Source organism: Haematobia irritans, chromosome 5 (assembly GCF_050003625.1).
Source record: "Haematobia irritans isolate KBUSLIRL chromosome 5, ASM5000362v1, whole genome shotgun sequence".
Classification (NCBI taxonomy): domain Eukaryota; kingdom Metazoa; phylum Arthropoda; class Insecta; order Diptera; family Muscidae; genus Haematobia; species Haematobia irritans.
In genome coordinates this window covers 46,861,248-46,883,645 of record NC_134401.1, presented here as the reverse complement: position 1 = coordinate 46,883,645, position 22,398 = coordinate 46,861,248, and the positions used below count along the sequence as shown (strand labels likewise).

General features: G+C 30.8%; 2 protein-coding genes across 2 annotated transcripts in view; both read right to left on the bottom strand.

The window, feature by feature from the left end:
- The window catches only part of LOC142241066 (cell adhesion molecule Dscam1-like), a 209,545-nt gene extending 201,422 nt beyond the window's left edge, over positions 1–8,123 (bottom strand). The window contains exon 1 of the mRNA XM_075312805.1: positions 7,899–8,123. The gene's annotated coding sequence lies outside the window, so the exon portion shown is untranslated. The remainder of the gene's footprint in view (positions 1–7,898) is intronic.
- Positions 8,124–12,240: 4,117 nt separating this feature from the next.
- LOC142241415 (kinesin-like protein costa) lies at positions 12,241–17,079 on the bottom strand. Its single transcript, XM_075313180.1, has 3 exons — positions 15,506–17,079; positions 13,032–15,448; positions 12,241–12,426 (listed from the first exon to the last, which is right to left on the bottom strand). Exons 1-2 carry the CDS (start codon positions 16,777–16,779, stop codon positions 13,033–13,035), a joined length of 3,690 nt encoding a protein of 1,229 aa, XP_075169295.1. The 5' UTR covers positions 16,780–17,079; the 3' UTR covers positions 12,241–12,426; position 13,032.
- Positions 17,080–22,398: the final 5,319 nt, after the last annotated feature.

Sequence of the window (22,398 nt, the reverse complement as noted above, 5' to 3'; positions counted from 1 at the left end):
AAGGTAGTGGGTTCGATTCCCGCTTCGACCGAACACCAAAAAGTTTTTAAGCGGTGGATTATCCCACCGCAGTAATGCTGGTGATATTTCTGAGAGTTTCAAAGCTTCTCTAAGTGGTTTCACTGCAATATGGAACGCCATTCGGACTCGGCTCCCTTGTCATTGAGCTTAACATGGAATCGGGCAGTGATAAGAGAGAAGTTCACCAATGTGGTATCACAATGGACTGAATAGTCTAAATGAACCTGATACATCGGGCTGCCACCTAACCTAACCTACTTCAATTTTTTAATTGAATATACACAGAAAAAATCACCAAAATATTTCGATTCAATTTTTCAATTAATTTTTAATCAAGAGAGAAACATTAAGTTAATTAAGTCAATGAATGAACATTTTAAAATTTTTAATTAAAAAATTAGTTGTTATAATTAACTTTTTAATCAAACTCCGAAGACTAACGGTCATTTTCATGTAGCTCCGTTAGGCTTTACCTGCCAGTTAACAGAAAGAAAAATAGAAATATATTTTCTCTGGTTAACTTTAACTGAAAAATTTTCAGCAGTTAAGTTTCTAACTGGCATATGGAATATATACGCAAAATGACAGATATGTATATATCACGGTTTTAAAGTTCGTTAGCCTACGTAGCACGAACGGACTTCATGAAAATGGTAAGTTAAACAAGTGATGAAAATTGTTTAAATTTTTACTTAAAAGTTTAGTTCAAACTATCAATTTTTCAAACTAAAACACTAGTTCGTTAAGAATCTAATTGAAAATATTTACGTTTTTAATTAAAAAATTAGTTGAGTTTTGCAATCAACTTCAATTAAATTAAATCAATTAAAAAATTACTTGAAATTTGCTAATGAAATCAATTAATTTTTTAATCAAGTGTTTTTTATGGTCAATTAAAACGGTGATTGATACTATCATTTTCGTGATTGAAGACATTTCGCGATTGGCTCAATTAAAAATTTCTTTGTGTGTATGTTGGTCATATGTTTTCTGTGTCGGCTGCAATTGCAAATAGACCATATCATGCCACATTTAGGTATAGGACCCATATAAACCGAAACCCATGTTGTTTCAGCATCCATACTCTACAAATCACACAAAATTGGTCCACCAAAACCAGCCATCGTTACAATATTTCATAAATTTCATAAAAATGTTTACTAAGTGTGTCGATAAATTTCTTGACCGACATTGCATTTTGGATAAAATATGGGTTAGAAATTTTCAGTTCATACACTCAAAAAAAGTTTTCTCTAATACAAAATCTTTAACTTTCCATTGGTATGGATACCGAGCAGCGTTGCCAGAATTGTTTCACCAAAAACCGCTAGGTTTGCCAAAAAAATAGCTACAAAAGCAAAAAAATGCTAAAAAAATAATAGCTAGAAAAAAAGCTAAATTTTTTTTGTATCAAAAGTCAAATTTTTGATTTTGAAATTTAACAAACTTAAAGGCTTTATTTCACTTAAAATGCATATTATTTTCATTTTAATTCCACTTCTGTGAGACTGTAACAATATCTAAGTCATATTAGCTCTGTTTTACTGGAAGTCCTTCGTTTTGTGGGAACTACCTTCCCAACACCTCTATTTTATTTACTTGTTATTTCAAAATATTTAATAATCTAAGCATGCTTTGGATTTGGTAAAAAAATGCTTTGTTATTATACCCTAAACCACATAGTGGTGAGGGTATAAGTTTGATCGGCCAAAAATGCAGAATCACCTCCTGAGTCGATCTAGCGCTTGGTGTCCGTCCGTCTGTCCATGTATTTGTTGTTCACAGGATTCCGGTCGCAATTATTAACCGATTTTGATGAAATTTGGTACAGGGAGTTTTTTGGGTACAAGGACGAACGCTATTGAATTTGGAAGAAATTGGATCAAATTTAGATATAGCTCCCATATATATGTATCGCCCGATTTCGACAAATGGGGTCACGTTGCGCGTTTTTTCAAACGGATCGTCACCAAATTTGCCAAAAGGTAATCTTTTCTATCGCCCTTCAAGTCTGCAAAATTTTATCCAAATCGGTTCAGATTTAGATATAGCTCTCATATATATGTATCGCCCGATTTTCCCAAATTTGGCCACAAAACCTTTATTTATAAACCGATCTTACTCAAAGTTGGCTAAATATAATCTTCTATAGCACTAACTATATGTGAAAAAATTCATCGAAATCGGTTCAGATTTAGCTATAGCTCCCATATATATGTACCGCCCGATTTTTCTAAATTTGGCCGTAAGACCCTTATTTATCAACCGATCTTATCCACATTTGGCTAAATGTAGCCTTCTATAGCACTAACTATATGTGCAAAAAATCGTCGAAATCGGTTCAGATTTAGATATAGCTCCCATATATATGTATAGCCCGATTTTCCCAAATTTGGCCATAGAACCCTTATTTATTAACCGATCTTACTAAAATTTGGCTAGATCCAGTCCTCTATAGTACTAACTATATGTGCAAAATTTCATCGAAATCGGTTCAAATTTAGATATACATAGCTCCCATATATGTATCGCCCGATTTTGAAAAATTCGCCCTTATAACCTAATGTTTGGCCATACAGGCCTCATTTCGTAACTGATCTTACTCAAATCTTACATAAGGTAACCTTTTGTGGTATTAATCAAACCCGCAAAATATTATGCAAATTGGTTCAGATTTAGATATAGCTTCCATATATATGCATCGCTCGATTTTCCCAAATTTGGCCATAGTAATCTTATTTATTAACCAATGTTACTCAAATTTCAAATTTTGATGTACTAGCCGATCGTACTTATACGTACTTGTAGCTCTTACATAAGAATATTGCTCGATTTTTACAAATTTGTATTTATTACCCACACTAATTTAACGATTTTCTCTTTTTTAATAATGAGATCAATATTAGTGGCATACTAGCTCCGTAGGCGCAATATAAACACAGCCAGTGTTGCTAGAAGTAGGGGAAATTCCCTATATGTAGGGTTTTTCTAATATTTAGCGTCTTGTAGGGACGTAGGGCCACAATGTAGAACATTTTCACTCAACACAATTTGTAATAATTTTTACATTTTGGTGGCTCTAGAGGAGGAAATTAGAAGCCGACAAGGCTTGATCTTTAACAATGTGTGGTATACTTTATTCCTGTAGAAAATTTTGTCAACATTTTATTTCTATAGAACATTTTGTCAAAATTGTTTTTCTATAGAAATTTTTTTCAAAATATTATTTCTATAAAAAATTTTCTCAAAATTTTATTTCTGTGGAATTTTTTCTCAAAATTTTATTTCTATAGAATTTTTTGTCAAAATTTTATTTCTATAGAAAACTTAATCACAAAAATTTGTTTATAGAAACTTTTTCCAAAATTTTATTTTTATAGAGATTTAACAAAAAAGATTACTAATTTGGGAGAATTCTACCAACTTTGGTTTGTGGTGAAGATACAAAAACTCCTCACATTTAAAGACTATTTCATTAATTTTAGATTTTTTTAGAATTGACCCTAACCTTCTTTCATGAAAAGATACCCATTTTTAAGTTGAGTCACTTAACTATAAGGACAAAACGACTTTATCGGCTTTTGGACAAGGAAAACAGTTTATATAAGAGAAATTCACAAATGCTATTATAACCAAACTTCGCGTTCGTATTTTAAGGAGATGAAATCTTTGGCCTCACGACAATATTTTTTCAGTGCACAAAGCAATTCACCTATTCTACTATTTTAATTTAGTAATATCGTAATAACTTTAGAATATTATAATAACATAAAAAGGATAAACGAGTCCAATACTAATATTCCCAATAATTTACTGACAGTTTATCTAACAAATTTGTATGGTTATAGTAGATTTAAAGTTTACGATAACCTTTATGAATATGAGAAAAAACTTTACAACAAGGTGTATTTGCTGCAAAAATGCCCGCATAATGGCTGGAATCATTATTAATGTTTCAATTGAACTTTGAAATATTTGGGTTCTTTAAAGTAAAGCAATTTTTTAGAAAGTTATGTATGTAGCAAACAAAAAATAAAATAAGGATATGGACCTCATTTATCAACACTACATTATCATTTTTTGCAATGTAAATATTAAGAAAGCTAGTTACGCAACCCAAATAGATGTCAGTTTAAAAACTCAAATTAAATAATAGATATTTCAATGTAAACATATTTTCTTATTTTAAAAACTGTTCAAACCAAAGATCGGAAATCCTCAAAATAATTAATTACCTATATTCACTCAAAAAAAAAACAGTGAACTAACCAGGAAAGAAAATTTTAGTTAATTTTTGAAAAAAAAAAATAAATTGTGTTCCTTTCTATAATGGTGAAAACTTAAATGCGATTTTTCAGAACATATGCTACTGCTTAAATATGAACGTTCCTACCGTACGATCAATATACAGACTTAAAAGTCGCATGAACAATCTAGATACAACGGTACTAGTAAATTTATCGTCACCCTATGAAAAAAATAATATTCTGAAATCTATTGCTTTTTTCAAAAGAAATAACAAAACGCCTCTCCGTTTAAGCCATATTGGTTTTGATTCTCAAAACATTATTCATATTAATGAGAATTTGACTGCCAAAAACTATAAAATTTTACAGTATGCCCTAAAATTGAAAAAAACGCAAATGCGTAGAATCGGCGTACTCTTTTCGTGGTCTTATCTATGTAAAACAAAAAAGAACTGATCCTCCTGTTTTAATTGAGAACATCGACCAGCTATCACCATTTTTTCGTGAAAATACTGAAACACCAAGCGCATCTTACATGGACAATTACTCAACGAATAACAATGAATAATCCTGGATTCAATGAGTCACTACTGCGAATAATATGTTCCTTCTTTAGTATCCTTAATATTTTATATTTAAATTGTTATATTATTCCTTACGTAATTCTTATTGTTTTTTCTATTTTTCTAAAATGTATTCAATACTTATTAGTTCAAACACGTGTCTTTCTACTAAAAAATGTTAAAACTTCGCTAGCATTGCTTATGTTAATTGACCATGTTGAGCAACAATAATGGATTTGGTTCCAAAGACTGTCTTAATTGCATGCTCAAAATAATGATTAAACAAAACAATGGATTACATATTGCGCACATAAATGCACAAAGTCTCAATAATAAAATGGATGAGTTTCGTTACATTTTCTATGATTCTGGAGTGGACATAATATGTGTATCGGAGACCTGGTTCCAGCCCTGCATCTGCGACAACATATATTCTCTTCCCGGCTATAAACTTCTTCGTGCTGATCGTAGTTCTAACGGTGGTGGAGTCGCAGTTTATGTGAAAAATGGAATTAAATGTACTGTTATGTCACGATCTGATCAAGTGTCCCCTATTGAATTCCTTTTTGCCGAGCTCTCTCTCCAAAATACTGACAATATTCTACTGGGCTGCATTTATAGACCAAACAATAACATTACCACGGTTTAAGAAACTCTCCTCTGAACGGCAATTTTTCATCTTTACGACACGTCTTTGGAACTCTCTTCCAAATTACATACAAATACTAAGCAATGCTAATGCATTTAAAAATGAGCTCTACAAATTATATTCGTAGTTCAAAGATTCTAATATTACAAAGACACAAAAATGTTTCAGTTTTCTAAAAAAGCGTACAATTATAAAACTTACATATTTATTTATATTTTATAAACTTTAAAATTTTAATTGATTATTGTTTACTTGTTGCACAATCATGTATTTTTTCTTTTTCTTAGTACAGTCATTTATAAGATTTTATGTCTTGTTGTACTAAAATGACACAAATAAATAAATTAAAAAAAAAAAAAAAAAATTAATTTTAAAAAATTTTAACTAAATTTCACAAAAATAAGTAAATATTTTTCGACAAATTCAAGAAAATTTATTCAACATAAGAAAATCGACCGAAAAATGACAAAGTTATAATTGAGTGAATAAATCCAATGCCAAATCATACAAATATGAGCCACTCACCCATAAAGGTTAGGTTAAAGTGGCAGCCCGATTAAGATAAGCCACTCACCCATACAACAATGCGTTCTTGCGTGGCCGAGTGGAATTTTTGTGTGGGTGAGTGGCTCATATTTGTATGATTTGGCATCGGATTTATTCACTCAATTACTTATAACTTTGTCATTTTTCGGTCGATTTTCTTCTAGTTGGTCTTATTTCTTACGTTAAAGTACCATCTTTACGAACATGAAAAGAAATAATTTTTGTTTCAATAGTTTATACTTTTCTGACGGCAAAGAGTCATTGTAAAACTCGATTTTTGTTTCTGAAAATTTGCTCTATTTTTAACGATATATTTTGAACCACTTAACTCGCATTCATTGAGATGATGACAAGTCTGTTTGTGATCTCAATACCTTGCATTCAAACGATATAATCGGACATTTCTAACTTGAGATATGATTTGTTTAGTGAAAAAAGGCCGAAAAACTAAAAATAACGGGGTATCTCAAAAACTGTTCCATAAAAAAAAAAAAATTGTAAACTTAATTTTCGAATTCAGCAGATCAAAATACATGATAAAAGTCACCTCTCATCAAGTGTAGATTTTCAGTGTAAGCTAGTGTTATTAATTGGAAAAAATTTGTATATCAAAGATTGTGAACTCTTTTTTAATTAAAATGTATTTTTAAGAAATTTGGCCTTAGTATTATGTAAATAATATGTCCTTAAATTTAGGTTCGAAAAAAGGTGAACCCTGCAGAGCAGTAAATCTAATTTAACTCTATGTTAGTTCATGCGATTATGTTTTGAAAAAGTTTCTTTGACTTTAAATAATAGTTGGTGTACTTTAGTTAAATGTTCTAAAAATGCAAACAAATTATACACAAATAAAGCATAAATTTAAATTTGTGTTTCGCACATGTTAGACAAGTTTCTTAAAATTTTAAAAATTAAAACAAAAAATGTGGTAAAATTTACCACAAATGGTCCCGTCTTGAATTTTGTGTGCCGCTAAAAACATATTTGCAAGTTTGAACTCCAATTTTTTCCTTCAAACTATTAATGTCTATGAATGAAACTATGAATGTCTTATAATTGTTTTCTTTTTAATTTGTCGAAAAATATATCCTTTTTTATATGCGATCGGTGTGATATTGCCGTTTGTAATAGAGTTTAGTTGACATTTTCTAAAATTAACCTAAATTTTCTTTCCTTGTGAATTTATTGTGTGTGTGTGTGTTTTTTTTTTTTCAATGTCATCTTTCATATTAAGTCAATATTTTTCTCTGTATATGACATGACTAACTCATGTTATATTCATTGCTTCTTTTCCGATTTTGCACTAGCTCGGTACTAAAAGAGAACACTTAGATTTTTGGCCATACCTTTTTTGGTGGGTACTTATGCCTTGTCCATGAGAAAAACTATGTCACAAATCAAAATAGATACATCCCCGTTTCCTTGTCCATCAGAATAGAGACTTAAAATTTCAAATTATAATTCTTTATTATTATATAGAGGGAAGAAAATTTTGCATTTTGCGAAACAGTAAACCAGAACAGGGGGTATAATCAATTCGACAACTTCTTACTATTTATTAAATTAGCTATTCCCTGCAATGGCTTTCTTGACATTTGGCACATGATGAGAGAGAGTTTGGAAAGTTTTAAATCTTTCAGAAATGTTATTTGTATTACTAAGTGGAGAGAAACCTTTCTAAATTCAATAGCGTTATTTTTTATGCTCAACAAATAACTTTCCTATACCAAATTTCATGAAGAGTAGATTTTCAAATCAATAAACAGGTGGACAAGATTGACTCTGGTCGGCGAACATATTTTGATTTCGGCTATAATGACCACATAATGGTTTAGGGAATAACAAATGCTTACGTACTTTTATTGTACTTACACCAACCACTTGTTCGTTAATAGTCTTAAATTGCTTGCCCGCCCCCCATTTTATTAATTGCATAATCAATAATAGTCCTCAGGAATGGATCTAAAAACCATTTTGACAATTATAAATCGTGATACGATTATTTCGATTCAATAAGTACATTGAAAAATATATCGAAATAAAAAACAAACAAAAAGTAATTCTTTTCAATAAAAAATATAATATATAAATTGACACTGAAAGACGCGCACAATATAAATGAAAACAAGAGAGAAGAAACATATGATCATAAGAATGATGAAGTACTATTGTCATCGATATGAACGAGTTGCCGGAGATAGTTGACATCGCACATATTGGTTCTTGTCTGCGATAACTGCAATCGCGATCAATCAAAATAACATGTCTGAGAAATAAACCTGCAACCACAGAATGAAAGCGTCCGTGGATTGACGGCATAAGGCTAGTACTTGGATCACGTTTCGCACGAAAAACTGTTATACTCCTTAAAGCATAGTACTAAAATCACGTTTTCTCACGAAAAACTGTTATACTACATATAAAAAAAAACGTTGAGCATTTTCCAACAAATATTTATACGACCCTGGATTTTTCGCACGAAAAAATAGGCAGGCATATTATTTGGCATAAATAAGATAACATCCCTGGGTTTGAGACCCTAGTTAAGCCTAGTACTAAGATCACGTTTTCGCACGAAAAACTGTTATACTCCATATAAAAAACGTTAGAGCGGAATAAATGCGAAATCTTTGTTTTGAGCATTTTCAGGCACATAATTATACAACCCTGGATTTTTCGCACGAAAAAATAGGCAGGCATATTATTTCGCATAAATAAGTTAACATTCCTGGGATTGAGACCCTATTTACGGAGATATATGAAGATATTCGTTTTTCGCAGAAACTAACTTAGTACTAAGCATTACGGTGATAGATGAAGATATTCGGTTTTCGCAGAAACGAACTCAGTACTAAGCATAAGGCCGGAGTTACCTTTCGCGTTAAAATTAAATTTCAGGGTTACTTTATTAAAATAGCTTAATGCGCTTCAGTTATTAAGGCCGGTACTCTGTTCGGTTTTCGCGTTGAAACTCCATACAAAACCAAAAAATGCGAAAAATTTGCGAAATTTTTTCCATTTGTGATACTTTGTTTTTTCGTGTTGAAAAACTGACGTTTATAGCACGGCGCCATTTGCAATGTGAATTAAGAAATAATTTATTTATTAAAAACTATTTGTGCGGGTTTATAAATCAAACACGGACCATATTTTTGTTCCGAAACTATACAAAGGATCAAAGGAATAGCAGATCAATTGCCCAAGGAAAAATAAAATGTTATTTTGTAAAAACAAGCAACAACCACCAACTTAATCCAATATCGCTCCCTGTAAAATAGCGCTCCAAGCTACCTAAAAAACGCCGCTTTCTATGTGCGAAATAATGGTTTCCATAAAAATTTTTCGCAAGAATGAACATAGTACCGGCCTTTACGGACGACAGTGCTCGTGTCGAACATATCCCATATATTGTGCACATTATAAGTTAAGTCCGAAGGCATAATCGATACTGCTGCATGTTTATGGGATCGATAACACATTTACCGATTATTTAGTCATCGCCGACAAGTCATATCGATCCGACACATTGTAAAGGGCACCTTATACGGTCGGATAAACCCTGCGACACAACACGTTGCGGCGACAAATCCGGTAGTATAAAGCCATGTTGCGTGTTGCGTGGACGTGTTGGCATAAAATCAAAACAACTTTGATTTTTTCCGGTTGGGAGGCAGAAATCTTCACGTGTAAGGGGATGTTCGCCAAACATTAGCAAAAACAAATTTATTTTCATAATTAAAACAAGCATTTCTGGAATGAAATTAATGAGGGATCGCTAATTCGGCTTGAAATTTTAATTGTTTCTTCCATTTTTACTAAAAAAAAAATGGCTTTACACCTAACATTTCGTCCATCTTCATTGTTTGTGTTTATGCTTCTTCTTATTTCTTCATGTTGTTATCATAATTGTTCGTGCAGTGTGAGGGTAAAACTTGAACGAACACAAAACAATTAGGCGAACCTCTGTCGTAGCGTCTAAGGTCCGCTTAAGATTCTTTACAAACACCGACATTCCGTCAGGAATAACTAATAGTCTGTAATGCGCTTTACAGACTATCAGTTATTCCGGACGACAGTGCTCGTTTCGAACATATCCCATATATTGTACACAATATCAGTTAAGTCCGAAGGCATAATCGATACTGCTGCATGTTTATGGGATCGATAACACATTTACCGATTATTTAGTCATCGCCGACAAGTCGTATCGATCCGACACACTGTAAGATTCTTTACGAACACCGACATTCCGTCCGGAATAACTGATAATCTGTAAAGCGCATAAAGCGCATAATGTAAAGCAGACAAGTTAACTCCATTGATGAGCACTTTTTTCTTCATCGAGATTTTATCAAGATTTAACAGGAATATATTTGTTTATTCGGTTTCAACTCGAAAACCGAATATAGTACCGGCCTTTAAGGTGGGTATTAAGTGCGAGTTTAGTCGCTAAAATCGAAAATAAATCTGTAAAAGCAGAATAAAATTAAAATTTTTTTCCAATTTTTTTTATAGCTTGATGGTTTAAAGCAACAATTTAAAAAGATTATTTTATTTAAAATGAATTGTTAAAGAAAAGTAACCGTGAAAAAATGATTATTTTAACATTTGCGCCAAAAAATTCCGAAATATTTCTTTTGAGCTCTTTTAACACATTTTGATGCAACTCTGAATTTCATTTCATTTGGATTTTCAGTACAACAAGATATAAATCTTATAATTTAGTACTAAATTTGCACCGAAAAATAAGCAGGCATGTTATTTCGCTCGTATAAGTTAACAATACTGTTTTTAGGACCCTATTTAAAAGGTTGACTGAGAAGTCCCCGGTCCAACAAAGAAAAACACATTTTTTGTCAAAATTCGTTTTTATTATTCAACATAGTTCCCTTTAAGAGCGATACAGCGATTATAACAACCTTCCAATTTTTTGATACCATGTTGGTAGTACTCTTTCGGTTTTGCCTCAAAGTAGGCTTCAGTTTCGGTGATCACTTCTTCATTGCAGCCAAATTTTTTCCCTGAGGTCTGAGAACAAGTAAAAGTCGCTGGGGGCCATATCTGGAGAATACGGTGGGTGGGGAAGCAATTCGAAGCCCAATTCATGAATTTTTGCTATCGTTCTCAATGACTTGTGTCAGGGTGCGTTGTCTTGGTGGAACAACACTTTTTTCTTCTTCATATGGGGCCGTTTTGCCGTAATTTCGACCTTCAAACGCTCCAATAACTCCATATAATGGTCACTGTTGATGGTTTTTCCCTTCTCAAGATAATCGATAAAAATTATTCCATGCGCATCCCAAAAAACAGGGGCCATTACATTGCCAGCGGACTTTTGAGTCTTTCCACGATTCGGAGACGGTTCACCGTTCGCTGTCCACTCAGTCGACTGTCGATTGGACTCAGGAGTGTAGTGATGGAGCCATGTTTCATCCATTGTCACATATCGACGGAAAAACTCGGGTGTATTACGAGTTAACAGCTGCAAACACCGCTCAGAATCATCAACACGTTGTTGTTTTTGGTCAAATGTGTGCTCGCGCGGCACAGAGCTTCCGCATATCAAAATATTGATGAATGATATGACCAACACGTTCATTTGATATCTTTAAAGCCTCTGCTATCTCGATCAACTTCATTTTACGGTCTTTCAAAATCATTTTGTGGAATTTTTTGATGTTTTCGTCGATAACCACCTCTTTCGGGCGTCCACTGCGTTCAACGTCCTCCGTGCTCATTTCACCACGCTTGAATTTTGCATACCAACCAATATTGTTGACTTCCATGGGGCAGAGTCCGGAAACTCATTATCAAGCCAAGTTTTTGCCGGCGGCGGCAGCTTGATACAAATTTATCTATTCTGCAGCAGAAAATTATCCATTATAAAATCGACAAGAGACTGGAAAATACTGGCAACACTGAGCATGCCTGCGCTCGCTATTATATTTTTGAATTTCATTGTGTAGCGAAAAATTCGTATTTTTTTTTCAGCAAACGAACGTTTTTTTCAGATTTTTTGCAGTTTTAGCCGACTTTTCTGCTGTGTCTACTAACAAATTTCTTTGGGTGTATGTTTGTACTCACCTAACGTTGACCTGATCGATAAAATGAGTTGTATTTCCATTTTTTTAGCATTAGTTTATTTTTCTAAATCTAAATAAAAATTGCTTTTATTTTCATTTTGTTTTCTAAGTATTGACTAAATTTGTATATATTAAAAAATACATCAATTCTTCTTGTCTTTTAGATTTTAAATCTTTAAGATAGAATCATTTATAAATTAATTCATTATTAACAAAATATACAATTAAGATTTTATTTAAATCCAGTTTAGAGCATTCATATAAACCGTTGTTTGAATCCAAGAAGTCTCTTCTCTCTCTCTCTCTCTCTCTCTGATCTGAAAAGAAGTGCATATATATTTTAACATAAAATAATTAAAAAAAATTAAATTTAACTTAATTGGTTTAAATTTAACGTGTTAAGTTGATATAATTTAATTTCATTTATTTGTCTAATTTATTTACAAATTAAATTAAAAAATCACTTTAAATTAAATTGAATTGAATTAAACTAAACTAAAATAAGTTAAATTATGTGAACATAAATTAAATTAAAGTTCAATTATAAGTTAAATTATGTGAAAATAAATTAAAGTTCAATTATTTTAAAGTAATATATTTTGTTTGTACTTTTAGCTTAATTCAAATTCAATTTAATTTAAATTAGTTTAATTTGTTTTAATTTAATTTTGATTTAAACTGAACTAAATTCAATCAAATTAAATAGATTAAACCATTAAAAACAAATTAATTTAAATTGTTTTAATCATTTAAAATGATTAAGGCAACTTGTTTATTTTATATCAATTTAATTTCATTTAACATAAACTAAATTAAACAAGTTTACTTATTCGATTAAAAAAATCTTTCTGATTTCTATTAAAAATTGGATGAACTAATTTCGTGCTAAAATCAAAACAAAATATTTTTTTCTGTGCCTTACCTCATTGACTCCTGGACTTATCCTGTATTATTAATTTGTTCTTTTGACGTGTAACTTTGGTTTTCTGCGATTTACCATTGGAGCATTTTTGAACATCATCTTGCGTTAAGGTTGATGAATCTTTATCTTTGGACTTGCTGCTTGAATTCGAAGACGATGTTAGCGAGTCATCCTGCTTTGGACTACTTGCATAACGAGTCAGCACTTGAAATTTGGCAAAGAGTTTATTTTTTGTTTCTTTTTCTTTGATTTTATCATCAGATTTACTATATTTAACCAAGGGCTGAGTGTGTAACTGACATAGTTCCATATCATTGGTCTTCGAAGGTTTCGAGAATTTCGATTTGAAATTTTGTTCCATATAAGCTGCGTTCAAAATATTCGGAGCTATTTTCAAAGTTTTCCCTTTAATATTTTCCAACGGAGGAGGACCATAGCTCTTCAATGGACGATTTGGTTCTATTAGCATATTTTTCTCATAGAGTTTTGGTGGATTCACTGTCCTTTCCCTAAGCTGATGCGGCCATTCATAATCGGAATCAGAATAACAGGAACTACTCATAGACATTGTTGTGGGTACCAAAGCCAATTGGTTGGGTTTATAGAAGCTCGATATAGAGGATTGTGATTGATCTGAGAATGAAGCCGAACTGGTAGAAGATTCCTCGGCTAAATGTCTTAGCATTAGATTCAATTTCATTTCATGCTGTCTTTGGAGTAGGACTGCCTTTCTTTCCCCTTCTAAATAGGCTTGCCGTACGGCATTAGAAAGGACTCGTTCGTTCCATTCCCAAGCATCTTTTTCCCTTTCTAGTTGTTGAAGTTGTATCTCTAATTTTCTCGATGAATCTTTTAGATCGATAACTTTGGTAAAATATTTATACAGCAGAGTACGCATCTCCTCATTGTTGAGTTTGTTGAGGCGGGCCATTAGCATTTGCTCTCCCTTTTCCCGTTGTAAACGTTCACTGGTATCTATGGATTTATGACCACATATCATCTCATTTTTAAACTCAATAGCTGCATCAATGGCCTCTATGGCCTCATCGCATTCCAGTAGCTTTCGTTCTTCCTTGAGGCTAAGACTTTTCTCAAGTTTAAATTTACGATCCAAAGAGCATCTTTGATCCAACAAATGATCACGAGTTTTTCGTAGATTGCGTATTTCATGGCGCAAACCCTCGTTGTCTTCACTACCATGGGCTTGAAGATTGTTTTTCTTCTCATTGAGGACATGATCTAGGTGATTAATACGCGTTTGAATTTCATCAGATTTGCATGAGGTCTCCTGAGCTGTTTCATTGGGCAAACGTTGATTGTGTATTTGGGCTTTGGCGGTCATATCCTCTTTAGCATCTATGGTTTTAATTTCATTTTCCAAAGATTCCTTTTTAATGGTCTCCTTTTCAACTTTCTTTTGTAGATTCTCCAATAGAGTTTTGGATTCTGTCAAGGATTGTTGTAGCTTCTTAATCTTTTGCTCACTATCACCGGCAATGTGTTTTATGGAGGTAATATCATTTAATCTCTGCTCCAATTGGGCAACATTGCCCTTCAAATGTTTCACTTCATGTTTGTCTTTTCTCTGAGCCAAAGCTTTGTCCAGAGTCTTTTTGGAACGCTCGTATTCGGCTTGAATTTTGGCTTTCTTTTTTTGAAATTTTTGTTTTGCCGTAGATCGGGTCTCACTGTTCTTGATCAACTCGGCTATAATGTTTTCCTTAACTTGAATGGTTTCTTGTATTTCTTTGATTTGCTTAAGCCTTCCTTCAATGGTGGCATTTAGTTTGCGTAGCTTCTTCTTTACACCTTGCAAAGCTGAATTCTTTTCGCCTCTCTCTTCATCCTTTGGATTCAAAAAGTCCTGTTCTTGTTGCAGATTTATGGGATATTCTTTCTTATCGAATTGCTCTCTTGTAGCCAATTGCTGTAACATGGCCATTTCAACACTGGACAATGCAGATCCCGGTTGTATAGAACATCGACGACCACGATTGGGACCCAATGATGGTTTCCTTTCATCCGTAGATTTTTCACAGGGACCATGTGAACTCTCCTGGGACTGCGTTATGGCTTTGGGATGGCTTGTCATAAAATCTTGGTATGCTTTTTGGATGACTTCATCTGTTTTCTTTTCAAAATCTTGCCAAAGTTTCTCAAATTTTTCTTGCAATGTAGTTTCTTGCATTTCCAAATCAGAACCATTTTCAGAATTCCGAGGAAGGGAAGTTTCCGGATCGCTAACATCGGGATCACTATCCTCTGTGGGCTCTTGCCCATCTTGCATGACACCCACTGAGTTTTCATCTTGTGTCGAATCACTGGTATTTAAGCAATCATCACATTCTTGTTTTTGTATTAACCACGATTCTATTTTAAGTTTTTCCTCCTCTCCTATGCCACTAGAGGATATGAGTCTAAAATATATGTAAGGAATTTAGAACAATCAAGAATATAGTTCATCTAATACTCACTTGGAAAGTAAATCTTCAGCATTAGCTACTAATTTGGACCATTGATGGGCAGAAAACTGTAAAGCAAATTGATCTTGCTTTTTCAAAGTCTCCGATTCAGGCTCCATCTTCATTTCTTCCTCGTCTTCATCCATTCTCTCGGAACCCACGTCCTCTTCCTCTTCTTCGGTGGCCAAAGTATTGTCATCAGTAAATGAATTAATGACCACAAAATTATGGACACATTGAACCTTAAAAGCAAATTGCATATTGGCCACTGTCTCATTTAGATCCTCTTCCCACGGTGATACACACACTATAACCAAGGTTTGGGCTCTTCCACCAAAAGAATCCTTTAGCATGGTGGTTAACATGGTATGATGATAGGGAACATTTTCGTAGCCTTGCACCATTAGAGCTGGATCAATGAGTGTGCTAACCACACATTCCAATGACTGTAAACCCAAATCCTTTGGCAAATATGAAGGCTGACCGAGGGCATTCTGCATGCAAATTCTTTCGGTGGCTCCCAAATCTGTGAAACTAGCCGTGGACAGGCGATGTTGTATTAATCCCTCTTTGGTTATCCATCTCTGCTCCAAAGTGATACTAAACAAAGAATGACCCATTTGCTTTTTGGTACTATTCAATAGCTTGTAACCCACTTGTAGCCAATGGAAGGCATCCTTTTTGGTCATACACTGTACACTGCCAACCCCAAAGACGTCACGTATAATTTCTCTACATATCTCTGTCCAGGTTATATTCACCACGTATGTTCTTTCGGGATGTTTATTAATATGCTGGAATATCTCGGCAACACAACGGGCAACCAAGCCTTGATTATCTTCCTCAGAGGGATCGTTGAAACCATTACCATATAAGGTATAAGTTTTACCACAGCTCTTTTGTCCATAGGCCACAACAGAGGCATCGAATCCCTCCATGAAGAGGCTCATTAAAGGTATAACCGTTTGATAGTAGATTTGACCCTGGGAACAATCCACCGGTAGGGCATGAGTAACAGGAAATGAATGAGGACCCACTTGGACAACATCCGGTGGATCTATACAACCGGGGGGTGGCAAACCTGGAAGACCTCCCGTGAAGGGTATAGATCTCACACAATATTTCCTATCCTTCTTGGCCTCTCTGTCTCCACTATCATTTCGTAGATCCTGTAAATTTCCATTGCTACACTCTATATTTTCTATTCCTTCCTCTAGTTTTTCTTCTTCTTCTTCTTGCAATCGCTTGGAACATATCCGAACTGCGACTTGTATAGGAATTTCCATTATATTTTAAAATCTCGTAAGATTTTACTAAAACTGAAAGTAATCCTTGCTATCCTCCCTTCTCTTCTTCGAGCCTAAACCTTACTCTACAAAATCTGAACTACGACTATTTTAAGGATACTGCAAAAAATATGGACAGACTTAAATAGGCCGTTAGAGGGTGGAAAGCAGGTACCTAAAATCTTACACCAATTACATGGATATTTTCCTTTATTTTGTTTTGCTTATTTGGCATTTATGGCATTCGTTTTTCAGTTTTTGGAAAAGACACTTTCGTCTCGATTACTTCAACTACCTGCAAATAAGCCACCTGGAGTCATAAGGCCAGAAAAAGAAGACACCATGAACACTCATACAGCAAACTTAGTTATAATGAAGAGATTTGTCTACTTATAGCCCTAATTGTTAATTTAGAAATTCTACAGGTCTATGTTGATCATTGCTCAGTGAAATGAAAAAAACCCTCTAAAAGTTGGCCATAAAATTACACGCCCTATAATTTTTGTGAAAATTTGACAAGAAAGGTAACAAATACATTTGCATTTTGATTTGAATTTTAAAATGTGCTTTCATACTTGTGGGAAATTTCAATTTAGTAATTTGTCAAATTCCATACGAATAATATTCATCTCGCGCTACATTTTTTCAAATTGAACATTAATAAATGATTTTTGGTAGGTCAAAACAAAAGACTTAAGACACAAACTTAACCTCACAAGCATTCAGTTTGTGTCTTAAGTCTAAGAGAAAAATATTTTGATTTGATCGATTTTCAAGACAAATAGTGATATAAATACCCATTCCATAGTAATTTCATTTTGCATTGTTTTAAAAATTACATTTTTTGTTATTCAAATCTCAAAGGAAAACAGCATAAATTTAAAGAGAGAAAAAGTAAACAAAAACTATTTAATAAAAAAAATATTTTTTGTTGAATTTTTTGAGAGTATGACTCGAGCTTTATAATATGTGGAGGACGACAAAGCACTGTGCAACATTTGGACAAGACCACTAAAATTAATTAAATGTAAGAAAAAGTATATAAAGTCTCTTCTCACGAATCTGAAAAAGGCTATACCAGCTACACCAATAGCATATACAAGGATACATAAAAAAACTCCTGACCCCAAATATATATGTGTCAATTATCAGGACAATGGCATCCATTTGAATTTCAATTACCCCTAATATAAGCCATAGCTTTTAATCAATCTCCTGGAGATTGTTTCTGGATTCACAATAAAGGTCCTTTGGAGGTGATATTTAAGAATCCTTTATTTTAAGCAGTTTTTGCAATATAAAAATTTTATAAGTTTACCGGGTATAAAGGTTAGATAAAATAATGGACATTTCCAAAAATGTTTGAAATTGTACTGACCCGTTTCTCGGCAAGCATGTCATAAACTTTTTGCTGGTGTTGCTTGAAACATCTTTACACAAAGGTAAAAACGGAAAAATAAAAATACTCAAAAACAACATCACAACTGAAGATCTAATACGAAATCAATGCAGCCGATGCTTAAAAGCCCATGTAAAATTCATTGTTTTTGTTCTCATCAATTGTGTACAAACATCAAATTGAAGGTATACGAAACATTCTAAGATAAATTATACAGCCAATCTTAAAATTTGTTCGTCATATTTATCTTTTTTATGTAATTTTTTGGCAATGAAAACCGACACATTTTTGTCGACGGCGGTTGACAAAATTTTACTTCTGTAGAAAATTTTGTAAAAAATGTATTTCTGTAGAAATTTTCGTAAAATTTTTATTTCTATAGAAAATTTTTTCAAAATTTTATTTCTATAGAAAATTTTGTCACAATTTTTTTCTATAGAAAATTTTATTTCTATAGAAAATTTTGTCAAAATTTTAGTTTTTTAGAAAATTTTAGCTAAATTTTATTTCCATAGAAAATTTTGTCAAAATTTTATTTCTAAAGGAAATTTTGTCAAAATTTTATTTCTATAGAAAATTTTGTCAAAATTTTATTTCTATAGAAAATTTTGTCAAAATTTTATTTTTATAGAAAATTTTGTCAAAATTGTATTACTATAGAAAGTTTTGTAAAACATTTATTTCTATAGAAAGTTTTGTAAAACATTTATTTCTATAGAAAATTTTGTCAACATTTTCACAGAAAAAAATATCACCAAAATATTTCCAATTAAAAAGTTAATTGAAGTTGAAAATTTTTTCAATTAATAAATTAATTGATACAATTAACTTTTTAATCCAGATAGAAAGATTAAGTTGATTAAGTCAATGATTGAACATTTTAAAATTTTTAATTAAAAAAATTAATTGATACAATTAACTTTTTAATCAAATTCGGAGGACTAAGGCAGTTCAAAAAAGTGATGCACAGTTTTTGTATTTTTTAATTAAAAATGTATTTCAAACAATCAATATTTAATCCAAATAAAAACTCTAAACTAAATTCAAAAAGCAATTGAAAATAGTTACCTTTTTTAATTAATAAATTACTTGAGTTTTGCATCAACATCAATTAAATTTTAAATTGAATCAATTAGCTTTTTAATTAAGAAATTTTTCTATGTCCAATTAAAACTGTGATTGTGTGATTGTGATTAATTAAAAAATTAATTGGATCAATTAATTTCGTGATTGAATCAGAAAATATTTTTTTTTGTCTGTTGTGTCTATAGAAAATTTTGTCAAAATTTTATTTCTATAGAAAATTTTGTCAAAATTTTATTTCTATAGAAAGTTTTGTAAAAAATGTATTTCTATAGAAAATTTAGTCAAAATTTTGTTTTCTATAGAAAATTTTGTCCAAATTTACATTTCTATGGAAAGTATTGTCAACATTAACATTTCTATAGAAAATTTTGTCAAAATTTACATTTCTATAGAAAATTTTGTCAAAATTTACATTTCTATAGAAAATTTTGTCAAAATGTACATTTCTATAGAAAATTTTGTCAAAATGTACATTTCTACAGAAAATTTTGTCAAAATTTACATTTCTATAGAAAATTTTGTCAAAACTTACATTTCTATAGAAAATTTTGTCAAAATTTACATTTCTATAGAAAATTTTGTCAAAATTTACATTCCTATAGAAAATTTTGTCAAAATGTACATTTCTATAGAAAATTTTGTTAAAATTTACTTTTCTATAGAAAATTTTGTCAAAATGTACATTTCTATAGAAAATTTTGTTAAAATTTACTTTTCTATAGAAAATTTTGTCAAAATTTAAATTTCTATAGAAAATTTTGTCAAAATTTTATTTCTATAGAAAATTTTGTCAAAATTGTGTTTCTATAGAAAATTTTGTCAAAATTTACATTTCTATAGAAAATTTTGTCAAAATTTACATTTCTATAGAAAATTTTGTCAAAATTTACATTTCTATAGAAAATTTTGTCAAAATGTACATTTCTATAAAAAAATTTGTCAAAATTTACATTTCTATAAAAAATTTTGTCTAAATTTACATTTCTATAGAAAATTTTGTCAAAATTTAGATTTCTATAGAAAATTTTGTCAAAATTTACATTTCTATAGAAAATTTTGTCAAAATTTACATTTCTATAGAAAAATTTTTCAAAATTGTATTCCTATAGAAAATTTTTTCAAAATTTTGTTTCTATAGAAAGTTTTGTAAAAAATTTATTTCTATAGAAAATTTTGTCAATTTTTTTTCTATGGAAAATTTTGTCACCATTTTATTTCTATAGCAAATTTTGTCAAAATTTTCACAGAAAAAAATATCACCAAAATATTTCCAATTAAAAAGTTAATTGAACTTGAAATTGAAATGAAAATGAAATGAATTGAAAATAATAAATTAATTGATACAATTAATTTTTTAATCAAGATAGAAAATTTAAGTTAATTAAGTCAATGACTGAAAATTTAAAAATTTTTAATTAAAAAATTAATTGATACAATTAACTTTTTAATCAAATTCGGAAGACTAAGGCAGTTCAAAAAAGTGATGAACAGTTTTTGTATTTTTTAATTAAAAATGTATTTCAAACAATCAATAAAAAGCAATTGAAAATAGTTACCTTTTTTAATTAATAAATGAATTGAGTTTTGCATCAACATCAATTAAATTTTTAATTGAATCAATTAAAAAATTAATTGAAATTTGCTAATGAAGTTAATTAGCTTTTTAATGAAGAAATTTTTCTATGTCCAATTAAAACTGTGATTGTGTGATTGTGATTAATTAAATTAATTGGATCAATTAATTTCGTGATTGAATCAGTAAATGCTTTTTTGTGTGTTGTGTCTATAGAAAATTTTGTCAAAATTTTATTTCTATAGAAAATTTTGTCAAAATTTTATTTCTATAGAAAGTTTTGTAAAAAATTTATTTCTATAGAAAATTTTGTCAAAATTTTGTTTTCTATAGAAAATTTTATCAACATTTTAGTTCTATAGACAATTTTGTCAACATTTCATTTCTATAGAAAATTTTGTCAATATTTTATTTCTATAGAAAATTTTGTCAAAATTTTATTTCTATAGAAAATTTTGTCAAAATTTACATTTCTATAGAAAATTTTGTCAAAATTTACATTTCTATAGAAAATTTTGTCAAAATTTACATTTCTATAGAATATTTTGTCAAAATTTACATTTCTATAGAAAATTTTGTCAAAATTTACATTTCTATGGAATTTTTTTTTCAAAATTTACATTTCTATAGAACATTTTATCATAATTTTGTTTTTGTTGAAAGTTGTGTAAAAATTTTATTTCCATAGAAAATTATGTCAAAATTTAATTTCTAAAGAAAATTTTGCAAAATTTTGACTTCTATAGAAAATTTTGTCATTTTTTTTTTTTGCAAAATCTACCTAAACACCAAGAATTCTACAAATCTACCAAACAGTAAAAATTCTACCATTTTTGGTAGAATTCTACCAACTGTGGCAACCGTGGTCTCAGTGGCTTCTAACCTTCAAACTCATGTGTAAAAAATCGACATCTATTGGATCATTACAACAAGCCTTCCACTTTGGATAAAATTAAACGTAAACACATTTGTTTTCATGGATATTTTCTTTTTTATTTAAACTATTTTATATAATTTGAAGGGATGTGTATTTGTTGTATATACTATATTGTGGTATCTATAACATTGATTACAAAAATGTTTTTTTGCATTGATTCATATATTTATTTATTTTGTGTGTGAGAAAATACACGTAAAATATATTTTTATTATGGCATATGATTAATTATTTTTATAGTACTACACAACTAAACTAAAGACTTAAAAAATATACAGTTTAAAACAACGGAAGTACAGGGATTTAAATAAAAAAAAAAAAACAACGAGTAGGAAATTGAGCAATGGAAAGTAATCTTAGAATATCTGAAATTATGGAGTTTTACGCAAGTATGGTTAGTATATAAATAAAATTTCACAGAGGAATTCAGATTTGATTGGGTTAGATATATCGTGTTCACTTACTAAAGATAAATTACTATAGTGATATAATATAGGAATTTATGTAATATTTGAATATTTAGGGCCAGTTCGAAGCCAAATTTGACATTTGTTGAAAATTCTTGACATTTACGACATCACATCGCTTGTCATGTTTTAATTGTTCAAAACAAATCAAAAGTAG

Coding starts and splice junctions, on each gene's coding strand:
- LOC142241415 (XM_075313180.1), bottom strand. CDS start 16,779: ATGGAAATTCCTATACAAGTCGCAGTTCGGATATGTTCCAAGCGATTG. Junction 15,449..15,505: donor GCTGAAGATTTACTTTCCAA/GTGAGTATTAGA, acceptor CATATATTTTAG/ACTCATATCCTCTAGTGGCA.